The sequence below is a fragment of the Engraulis encrasicolus genome, chromosome 1 (assembly GCF_034702125.1).
Source record: "Engraulis encrasicolus isolate BLACKSEA-1 chromosome 1, IST_EnEncr_1.0, whole genome shotgun sequence".
Classification (NCBI taxonomy): Eukaryota; Metazoa; Chordata; class Actinopteri; order Clupeiformes; family Engraulidae; genus Engraulis; species Engraulis encrasicolus.
Genome location: NC_085857.1, coordinates 40364063 through 40376174, shown reverse-complemented (window position 1 = coordinate 40376174; position 12112 = coordinate 40364063). Strand labels below are relative to the sequence as shown.

Here is a 12112-nt window from a genome sequence, read left to right as displayed (position 1 = left end):
ATAAAAAACGGTGTGAACGGAAATATCTTCATGATTATCTTTAAGGTTCATTACAACACTAATGATGATCATACCTTTAAATGGAACAGCGTAATTAATGTGGAAGTCCATGTGAAAGTTGAATTTGTGCTTGTATTCCGTAGAGAACTTGCAGCATGGACATTTGTAGACCAGGTCCTTTAGATACTGATTGACGTCAGGGCGCCCTTTCAAGTGTGTGGGGTGCTTAAGAATATGTATTTAAAGAGATCCGTTATTTATCAAGGTACTTTACTGGCTACAGCTTATCTTTCATCTGTAAGAAAAACACAGGTCACCTTTACAGAAAAACAAGTCACTTTGCATTTGTTCCCTTTTTTTTAACTAATAATGCTTTGGGGCTTATTGTATATGGCAGTATAGAGAAGACAGGAAATGGTTGGGAGAGAGAGATGGGGCAGCGTTGGGAAACGGCCCAGGCCGACAAATATGACACAATATTGTACCCGACCCACATTTGAAAACTGACTGTAATCAATGCTTATTCTTAACTTTGCAGTATCATTGGGCTACGCAACAGATACATTACTGAGCTATATGCATCTATAGGTAGGCCAACAATATTAGAAAGCCACTTTAGTACTGATCAGTAAACGTGCTGAGAAAACAGTGCTATCGCTGTCAATTTTGGCAAACTATTAGGCTCACTTGGAAATCTTTCAGCAAAAAAACAAACGTTGGATAATTCATGTTATTGAAGGGCTTAGACATAATCTGTGATTTTAAAGTGGTGAGTTAAGAATAAGCAACTTTATTTGGGGTTAACTAGCCAACTGGCATAGCAACGCAACTTGTGCAACAAGGATCCTTATATGCTCCCAGTGCTTCTGGTAAAAGCTCCTCTCACCTCTCAGCAGCAAGATATCTCTTACAGTAAGTTTGGTACCGAAGATGAACACAAAGTCTGCAAGTAACAGAGCAATTCTATATTTTTTAATAAGATAATAGCTGGCTATCTTTGCGCTGTGGAGAGAGAGCACTGAATGAGTGCGTCTTAAAGTGATACTGTCCCATTTTTGGAAATAAACTTATTTTACACCTCCCCTTGAGTTAAATAATAGGGCTTTACCGTTCTCCTGTACTTTCAACCGTTCTCTGGGTATGGCAGTACAAATTTTACCTCCAAGCTAGCAGTTAACATTGAGTTCTATGAGACCAGCTGGCGGCTAACTGGTCTCATAGGACTCAATGTTAACTGCTAGCTTGGAGGTAAAATTTGCATTGCCATACCCAGAGAACGGTTGAAAGTACAGGAGAACGGTAAAGCCCTATTATTTAACTCAAGGGCAGGTGTAAAATGAGCTTAATTCCAAAAATGGGACAGTATCACTTTAATATGTGACCTTGCCTCCTCCACTTGCGCTTGTCTCCTCGCCCCGCCTCCTGGCCCCTCCTCCGTGGAGAAAACGATTAAGTTTCCCAGCTGTCAGCCTAGCCACAACAAGTTTTGAGGGACTGTTTTTCATACACCATAACAATTGCAAACGAGAAAAAGACTCTACAATTGAGCTTTTGCAAGATATTGAAATATAATGATGTTGTCAGTGATGTCATCATGACGAGAAGCGAGTGGAGGAGGCAAGGTCCCATATTAAGATGCACTCTCTGTGTGCTGCTGACTGTGCACTCTCTGGTTGTCTGGTTGGTCGAGGGTGAAGTGTGAATGCCCGCGGGCACCCGCTCCATTTGTACACTGGCCATGGACGGTATAGAATGTCAAATTGAACATTTGAACAGTTCAGATGCAAAACCCCCTAAGTGCCTTTGCAGAAAATAATCTTAATTAATTTTTATTTAATATAAAGCTATCAAAATTGCATATTTTTCATTTTATTTATGTAATATAACTATGTATATGTATTATCAAGTACATGAATGTAAACCAAACCAACAACGGGGTTCTCTAAAAATATAGAAGTGCAAGTCTTCAGAAATGGAGTTAGGGGGTTTTGCATCTGAACTCTTCATTTCTTTTCAATGCAATACCAACCATTACACCATACATTACACCATAACCATTACACCAAGGGTGGGGAACCTATGCCTCGAGGCCGTTCTATCCGGCCCCTGATGTGATTTTAATGTTATGCAGTTTCACATTATATATTACATATTTTGTAGTGGAATCTTAGAAAATACATCTGCAGTACATTTGCAGTTATATTCAGAGGACCTAAAGAAGGCGAGGACTGTTTTAAAGATGGCTGCCTTCAATATAGGCCTAAAGTGCAGGGGGAAATCCTGGTTTGTGTTCATAGTACGGCCCTTGGAGGACTTTTACGGCCCTCAGATGAATTTGAAGTGGTGTAACTAGCAGAGTTGGCGTGGAACGTTGGTAAACCTCCCTCCGATAGCCTCATACAGTGCAGATGCCGTTGGGCCGGGAGACTAGTCTCTTGGCCCAGCGGTATCGTACTGTGTCTCCCATTGCCGGACCGCTGTAGTTGACGAGATCGCACGTTCGATCCCCGAGGGGGGTGAACAGGTGCAAGATGACCTCCGTCACAGTGGTCCCTTGAATGAAAAAGGTTCCCCACCCCTGCATTAGACTATGGCTAAAGAAACAATTCTTACAGAAGCAGGTTAAAAAAAATCTAAAATAATAACAATAAAACTAACTCGTCTCTAATAAACTCTAATACTACTCTTGTAGTCTGAACTCGGCCTTACTATATTGCAGGGTGCATCTGTATCTTCATTGGACTCCAGTTCCTGGTCCCTCTGTGATGGAGTGTTGACACTTGTAGTCTGTTCCATTCCACTGGGGTTCTCATGAGTGCTCTGCAATGGGCTATCTGTAAAGATCAGGACAGCAATACATGGTGTCCATTTAGAGATGACACAGAAATACAGATATGCAGTATGTCACAGTATTGAGTACACCCCTTCACATTTCTGCAGATTTGTAGGTATATCTGTTAACGGGACAACAATAATTTCACTTTGACACAATGAACCGTAGCCAGCACATAATGTATATAGCCGCTTCAATTTATTGTTAATTTGAAGTATAGCCATTAATGTCTCAAAGTGTACCTCACAAAAGTGACTACACCCTATGTTAAAATCCATGGCTGGATTGGGCATGCGGCATTAAGGGCATTTTCCCGAAGGACTGTTCCTGATTTTTAGCCTGGCCTCCCCCTGAATGGTATCAGTCCTCATGCCACTACAGGGGCAGTCAACATCAATTCTATCACGAGGTACATTTTGAGACATTAAAGGGTAACTTCTGCCAAAGTAAAGAAGAAGGATCACCGCACACTGGTGGACTTAATTTTGCAGCATTTTATTTAGGTGAACAACGCGTTTCGCCTTCGTCAGGTTCACTTTGTGTTCCAAAGTGAACCTGACCTAGCGCAAGGCGAAAAGCGTTGTTCACCTAAATAAAATGCTGCAAAATTAAGTCCACCAGTGTGCGGTAAAGAAGAAGGATCACTGCACACTGGTGGACTTAATTTTAATGCATTTTATTTAGGTGATTTTTCGGCTCAGCCCTTTTATTGGGGGCAGATTTTCATAAAACATTAAAAACCTTAACATAGACCTACTCCAAATATTATATCGCTGTTGTATCGCTGTTTGGTAACTGCCTGCTGATGTTGCATAACCTTTTGGATGTTATTGGGCGTAAATCAAGATATTTTCTTCCAATGTAAACAAACTCTGCCCCCATTACAATGACCAGGATCTCTGAAAATGCTGGGGAAAAAAATCTCAGATACTGACAAGTCCAGGGTAGTGTGTGCATTACAACTGCATGTTGAAATTGGCAGAAGTTATCTTTTAATGGCTGTATTTCAAATTATTTGAGTGAGCAATAAAAAGAAGTGACTATATAAGTCATTAAAAGATACCTTCTGCCAATTTCAACATGCAGTTGTATACACTGGCTACTGTTCATTCAAGATATACTAACAACTCTGCATAAATGTGAGGTGTGTACTCACTTCTGTGACATATTGTAAAATGTCACTGACCCATAGTGTCTTGGTTGTTGACGCTGTCCACACTTTGGAATATCTTTAGTGAAAAGGTAGAATGTGGAAAAAGAGTTGGAAAAAAGCAAATTAAACTGAATTGTACATTTCGTGGGGAATCTTAAGTAAAGAATCGTAAATAATCAAATCGCTGCCTTAAGAAATCGATATCGAATCATATGGGGCACCCAAGTCTCCACCCCTTCCGGGCGGCTCATGGGGCTGTGAAAGCCAAAACTTTGACTGGCCTGTAATGGACTGATCAAAGCTATTTTCCGATCCACTTCGTATTCCCCCGTCGATCACACATACCTATGCTGTACCTCAGAATTAATGATAACCAATGGTGTGCTTGTCGACTTCACTTGGCAAGCGATTTTTGAGTAGTTTGCGTGCAAAAATATACAATTATTTGGACTACACAACAGAAGTTCCATGTCCGACGTGCAGCCACTTCAGCCGCGGTACAGCGGTAGGGTTTGCTGTGCCTCGGTTCACGTCAAACATGCGGCGCACGTTGTCTCCAACACAATTTTGCGCAAAAGCTAAAATAACGTTTCTTGCATTTCGAAAATCAGTGGTCTTGCGATGCAAATCCAAACCTTTGAAATTCACTGCCATCGTATGTGAAATCCGGAGCACATGCCAAACGGGATGAGGATTTAGTTTGACCTGTTCCATTTTCTACCATTCAAAATTTTGAGAGCTCCAGCCCCATGGATCGGAAATAGAAGGGCGTGACTTACAAACCCCAACTCCGATGAAGTTGGGACGTTTGGTAAACAGTGAATAAAATTACAATGCTATCATTTTCAAAACATTCAATCTATTCATTAGATGGAGAATAGTGAAAAGACAACATATTAAGTGTTAAAACCGAGAAAAAAGATTGTTTTGGGGGACATATGTACTCATTTCTATTTTGATAAATCCAACACGTCTCAAAAGAGTTGGGACGGGGACAATAAATGGCAGCAAATGTCGAGGAAGACTAAAAACAAAACAAAAGACAACACTTAACAGTTAAATACATTAACCGATGAGATGATTTTATATAGAAAACAGTGTTAATTCCTATCTTGGACATGATTTCACCAGCTTAAATGGTGGGTGTATTCCTTGTCATGTTTTGCAATGTTTTCCTTTCTGTAGTGCTTATAGTGTGACAGGTCTTGACCAAAAACCCACCATTTTATCACCTGCTGGTCCTTATGATGGAGTGAAACTGTTAAAACATAGTAGAGAATGCAATTTGACCTTACTATGTGGCAGTAATCAAAGATCTCCCTTCAAAATATAATGCATGACTGGCTTTTCATGCTGTTTAAAACCCATTTATACCATTCAGCACTGTATTTAACTCTACAGATGAGTGAGAACATCTTAACCAATGCACTACTGCACCCGCATGCCATCATGGAGGCTGACTTTTGAAGCTAGCACTAACACAAGTTGGATGGTCTATTTTCACTGTAGCACAGGATGTGCAATGCTCTATTATTGTCAAAAAGAATGGACTTCTACAACTTCTGCTGACTTCTGTAAGCAAAGGACAGTTTCCCATGTCTTCTGGGTCTATTTCAAGTGAGCTCAGGTGCTTAGGAGAATGTTACACCCCTGTATCATTTACATGCATTAAGCATTCTTAATATGGCCAATTTTCAATATCTCTAATTCCTGGAGTGCTAGAGTGAGACTACAGCCAATATATATTTCATGATGTCATGAACCTATACAATGATTTTATTAACAAAAATATGTCTTATATACACTCAATCGTGCTAAATCAAATAGAATTCAAAAATGTATGTAATAACTATGGTAATTATTCCCTTTGCATCTTTAATTCTGAGTGACTCAGCCTCTCTGTGATGATCTTATACCTGGACACCTATATTGTCCGTCAGTACAATTCATTTTGAAATGTTCTTCTTTGTTGTTTTATCTTATTTGGATGTTTACTAAATTTCACTGATCACCGTCCCAACTCTTTTGAGACGTGTTGGATTTATCAAATTAGAAATGAGTACATATGTCCCCCAAAACAATATTTTTTCTCGGTTTTAACACTTAATATGTTGTCTTTTCACATTTCTCCATCTAATGAATAGATTGAATGTTTTGAAAATGATAGCATTTTGATTTTATTCACTGTTTACCAAACGTCCCAACTTCATCGGAGTTGGGGTTTGTAGGTGCCCCATTGTGATGGAGGCTGTGATTTACACCCCTACCCAGGACTAACCAAAGTGTCGGATGTCATACAGAAAGAATCTTTTATACCAAACAAGAATAACTCGTACCGTGCATGGTTTCACTCTGGTCTCTCACAGTAACATCGGGCATGCTCGTTCTGGTAGTTCCTTCGGCAACGTCGTTTTTGCTCCCTTGCACACATCCATCATTGGCTGATCTGCTGTCTTCGTCATCATCATCATCTTCATTCAGGAATGTTTTGTTGGTTGTTTTCAGTGGTTCAAAGTCCTCTCCACCGCTCGAAAGTTCCATCCGTTTCCTCAACACAGTATTGTACGAAGTGGTTATGCCAAATTTTATGATGCTATCAAGGACTCTCTTCCTCACCCCACCATACAGCAGGATGTTAGTCAGATAGTGCGAAAAGGCTACGAAGCGATGGTCTCGGCCTCTCAAAGCTATCGCTGCTGCGACACATGCAATGTTCTCAGATTTTCTGGAGACGCACGAGAAAATCGACAGCAAATACGGAGCAAGGCGCTGGAGGTCTGTGCGTAATTTCTGAAGGGAGAACGCCTTCAGATCTTCGAGAGACGTCTTGGCCAGCATGAAACCGGCGTCTGGATTGCAGAGCTTCTTGCATTCGTCCTCAATGAGGAGCCGGATGTTGTCAGTGACAGGTCCAAGTAGCTCTGTGTGTCTCATGATCTTTTTGGCAGCCCGTCTCCAATTTTTCTTTGCGATGGCTTCCACTAGGTTTGATGTGTCATCATCTGCACACACATGGCTCTGAGACCGGGAGTGATCATGCAGAACCACCTGAAACCCAGAAAGGAGAATCTTCAGTAGTCAACTAACAGTTGTGTACAATAATGTCTGGTGTTGATGCAGCATTTTTGTTTGATTGGATACTGGATACTTTCTTTAAAAAAAAAAAAATCTGGTCTTTTTCGACTTTATTTGACAGTGTGAGAGGTGGACAGGAAGCGAATTGACAGAGATAGACGGGGAGGGGTCGGCAAAGGACCCGGGCCAGGAATCGAACCCGGGTCAGCCGCATGGCAGGCAAGTGCCCTACCGATTGGCCAATGCAGGGCCGGATACTGACTACGTTTCAAGGTCCAACCTGACTACAGCCGTGTTCCTGACCAAAACGTAGAGGTGGGTGATATGACGATATAAATCGTGAATCGTGATATCGAGTACAAGATCGTCTCAAATCTGCCAATGTGAAGAAATCGTTTAGAATAGGTCGTCTTGCAGTGAGGATGTTAACTATCAGTATCAAATTGATGGTTACTCACTGGTGTTGTAGTCTTCACTTTTATTCTTTACATTATTGTATTCTAATTGTGCACTTTATGAGAGTGTCTTCCACTTGGATGGAAGATAGTGATAAAAAAAGAAATTTCATGTTAAAAAAAATTGTGATATGACATTTATGCCATATCGCCCACCCCTACCAGAACGTATAGACCAATTCCATGGGACCAGAGTTAACAAGTCAAAAACAAAAACAAAAAACGTCTCCACTGGACTCATATTTATAACTGAGAAAACGGCACACTGGTGCTATTTGCATTGCACTGGCGTTTACATCATTGGTATGTCTTGTGGTTTTCAGTGACTTACCTCCATAACACTGTTCCTTGCCCCGTTTTGAGAGCTTTCAGTTGTTGCCATTCCAGATTCTTGTGCACGTAAATTACGTCGTAATACATGGCGCAAGACACGCTCCCACTCAGGGTTGTGTGTCTGCGTCGCCTTTTCCAAAGACACTTGACATTGTTGTTCATCTTCCTCCATTTTCTCTGACTTTACACACACCATCGGTGCAGGTGAAATAACAGGATTGGATACACAAACAGGTGCAGAGGGGATGACAGGATTGGAAACAAAAACTGGTACAGGTGGGATGACAGGATCGGATACAAAAACTGGTGCAGAGGGAATGACAGGACTGGATACAAAAACTGGTCCATCACAGGTCACCATGTTGGCCGCTTTGTTTAGTTTTCGCTGCGTCGCAGAATGGTGTTTCTCAGCATCACAAGTTGGTTTCGATGTGAGTTGTTGACTTCCTTGAAGAATCTGTGGTTGAACAGAAACATTTTCTTAGTTCTAGCAAGTGAGTAGGCCTAAACCAATTAAATGCAAGGATTTTCTTGAGAACCCCCCCCCCCCCTTGCTTTCTGAAATACAGCTGAAAACTTTTCTGGAATTCAGGAATCAGGAATTCCCTTGTATACGGCCCGATCGGACTAGATTTCTTTGATCGGATCAGAATTCTAATCGGATTAGAAGAGGTGGTGTAGTCCGATCAGATGGTCCATGTATACACTCTATTCCACTTGGTTGTTTGTGACGGAAACGTGTCACATATTTTAACAAATGAAGCTCTGGTTATCCTAACATTTTAACGCCACATTGGTCGCTGAATTCCTGCAGAACAACTCTCTCCCACCAATCCTGGCTTCATACTATCATCCACAGACTTCTTTCTTGTTTGTGAGGTGTTTTAAGGGAACTGGTGACAACAGCGCGTCGGAGTGCCGCTGTTACACACCTGCCCAAGAGCAAGATTAAGTACAGCAGTGTCGCTTCCCGCTGCACCTTCAGAAAGACTAAAATTATAACTAAAGCAAGAGATAATGTCATGTTTATCACAGTTTCAACCGTATAACCCGGCCTGTTACTAACCACGGTCCCTAGTCTATGAATCACAGAAACTTGCACTTGCTGTGAAATTTGGCAGAGAACAGGTGATTACCTGAGGGTGCCTCAGCAAGGCTGAAATCGGTCAAATTCATCACTGCAAATGATGTATCTCTGAAGTCACACATACAAAGTTACCTTTGCCCAAAACATGATTCCTTTTGTTCTGACACCACTGAACGCTGAGGACAGTTTTCTTTAGAGATGGCCAATGCTCCAGTCACTCAGCTTGCCATCGTGGGGTGCATCAAAAATGGTCAAGAGGAAGAGTACAGGGTACAGGTGGAGAACTTTGTCAGATGATGGCTGAATATTAGCCTGATTATCATGGACTAGGGATATAAACGATTAATCGATTAATCGACTTTGATCGATCAATGTGTTCATCGATTAAAAAACATAAATCGCAATTAATCGACAATTCAACTGTTTTTTTTTTTTTTTAGAAACATTGAGACTTCAGGGGGAAAACCCTGCTTATCAGTTAATCGTAAGTCGATCGATAAGGCTATCAACTAATGATTAATGAATTAATTGATAATTTGCATCCCTATCATGGACTTTCAAATCTCTTTGAGACTTGGTCTGACCAAGAGCATAACCATTAACGTTTCCCAAACAGCATGGTTGACCCGCCTCCCTAGGTTTGCTACTGGTTGACTGGTTTCTGACAACGTGGGTGGAGTTCCCGATCAGGGGCCTCATGTACTAAGAAGTGCGTGGATTTCCTACCAAGAAAGTGAAGGACGCGAAAATCTTGAAAGTTACTTACGGACAAAAAAATCTGGATGTATCAATAAGTGCGTAACCAGGTTTTGCCTGGTGCCTGTGCCTTTGCACGAGCACAGCGGGCCCAAGTCTCCGCCTGGCCTCCTCCTTTAAATATTCTATAATATGAATATTCTAATTAGTATGAACTAACCCATTCGTGTGCATTCATTGGTTGAAAGAATGGGAAAGGGAACGCGGGAAGGGGAACACGGGAAATAAGTTACATTTCATGATGCGAGGTGAAGGCGCTGTTTTGGAGGTAGCCAATTTAAAAGGAAAAAGGCCTAAGGCGCAATAGCGTAACAAAATTACTTTGGCGTGTATAAAATCAGGCATTGGTAATACTTAATGTGAGGACTGCAAAAAAAAACTTCATGTTATACTGCAGTAGGCTACAATATACGTGCCCCCCCAAATTATATTTACAAGGCAATCACTGGGCGTGACTAATTAGGCTGATACACTTGGAAGTGCACTGCACTAGGTTTTGAGAAAGGCCCACTGTTAACAGGCTAGGCAGGTGGCCTACAGTAGGCCATACCGAAAAGGTCGACCCCACATTAGTATCAAAGTAAGACTTCAAGGTAACTTAAGCTACGGTGCATGACTTTGTTACAAAATTAAGCAATGTTTTTTGTTTGTTTGTCTATTTGAAACCGTCACAGGTTGTGATTATACTGATAATCAATGTCCACATACCTCAGCTATATTCCGCCCAACAGCGACAGATCTCCCTGGATTTTCGGTGTTGTGGCGGAGCATCTCTCTCGGCGTTTTCGAGGGAGTAGGCTCCCGAGCTGTCTTTTCAGCACCTGTTGGTTGTGCGGAGGCATCTTCTTCGACCTCGTTCTCAATCCACCTCCAATAAATTGGCAGATCTCTTTCAAGTCTATGTAGTATCTGTGTACAAGCTCGACAGACTCGACTGGGCTTCCCCGGTCTATTCGAAACGTGCACTCTCACTTTCTGTAACCTTTCCCGAAGGTTGTACAGTCTGGTATAGTGTTGTAGTAAACCGGCTACTCGCATGTCTTTTTGGCACAAACGACAAAAACAGTCCAACTCCATCTCAACAATCCTCCAAAGTTATCCGCTTCTCACATCACTTCTAGCTGTTTGTTTACAGTCTTCTTCTTCTTCTTCTTCTTCTTGTGGAGTTTATTGGCGGTTGGCATACGCACGTGCATTTACCGCCACTTACTGGACATTTATGTAACTACAGGTATGGGGTTTCAACAGAGGAGTGACAAAGAAAAGGAATAATAATAGGCTAATTCAAGAAAATAAAGAAAATACCAAATAAATAAATAAGTAAAAGCGTTTACTAAATCCTAACAAAAAAGTCCTGTGTTCTTGAGAAACTTAAATACAGATCAGGCAGACGGCATCGAGAAGGAGAGTAAACCCTCAAGAGAGAGACTGGCCTGCCCCAGTTCTCTAATAATCTCTTCTGGCAGTAGGCCTATACTTCTGTCTATAATGTAGCCTACGCTGGGCAGACCAGTAAAACATGTTGCACTGTTTCCATTTCCCTGCAGTTATCACAATAAGTGCATTCGAGTAGTCATCAACGCATGCATGCGCATTTAGACAGCAATGCACTCTGGATGAAAATTCTGCATGACGGATAGATTTCCTGTCAAACTTCAAAATAATTGTTTTAAATGTCCCCATAATAAAAACAGAATTTGGTAAAACTGCTTTTATTCATTGTGCCCCAACTCACTGGAATGAGCTTCAGAAATCTCTTAAGCTTGCTCTTTTTATGTCTGTAGCTGAGTTTAAAGCCTAATGACACTTTTAAATCTGTCTGCACTTGCTTTTAATCTTGTAATCTCCTTTTAATGTTGTTTTATGTTTATTATTTTATGGTTTTTATTGTGTAGTTTTATCTCTTCATCCATATTAAACATCTGTTTTGTCTGTGTCCTGTCTGTAAATGTAAATGTAATGTGTGCTGCCGCCTTGGCCAGGGCTCACTTGTAAAAGATAATTTTATTCTCAATGTGATTTTATTTCCCTGGTTAAATAAAGGTAAAATATAATAAAATAAAATAAAATTCGGTGATGTTGCGCTGACGAGGTGACATGTCACATGGTGTCAAACTATCGCGGGATGAATGTGACTGCAGTCAGATCTTGCAACCTCTGCAGTTGCTTATCCCCTTCAACACTCGTCTGCAGCCCGCCTCCGAGGTCAGGCGCCCATGAACTAGTTGGTCAACAACTCACTCACGTGTGTATATGAGTCTTGTCTCACACCTCTACACAAGTTTGCGCAGGTCTCCACTTCAGCTCCTCCTCACTGCCTGTCCCCCCACTCCTCACACGTGGTGTGTTAGTAGAGCAAACTAGTGCGAGCTCATCGTCTCGTTCATATTTGTGGCCGACTTTAAATGCACTGTATTTAA

General features: G+C 41.4%; 1 protein-coding gene across 2 annotated transcripts in view; it reads right to left on the bottom strand.

Annotated features, from left to right (window-relative positions):
* Positions 1-10858, bottom strand: part of LOC134451597 (uncharacterized) — a 28248-nt gene extending 17390 nt beyond the window's left edge. Inside the window, exons 1-5 of one of the 2 annotated variants that reach the window (XM_063202104.1) lie at positions 10401-10858; positions 7848-8306; positions 6323-7034; positions 2710-2834; positions 75-225 (exon numbers count right to left, since the gene is read on the bottom strand). In XM_063202104.1, the coding sequence (XP_063058174.1) occupies positions 75-225; positions 2710-2834; positions 6323-7034; positions 7848-8306; positions 10401-10769 (1816 nt within the window). In that variant the 5' untranslated portion in view covers positions 10770-10858. Of the gene's footprint in view, positions 1-74; positions 226-2709; positions 2835-4019; positions 4063-6322; positions 7035-7847; positions 8307-10400 lie in introns of those variants that run through there. The other variant, XM_063202112.1, reaches the window with a different exon arrangement.
* Positions 10859-12112: the final 1254 nt, after the last annotated feature.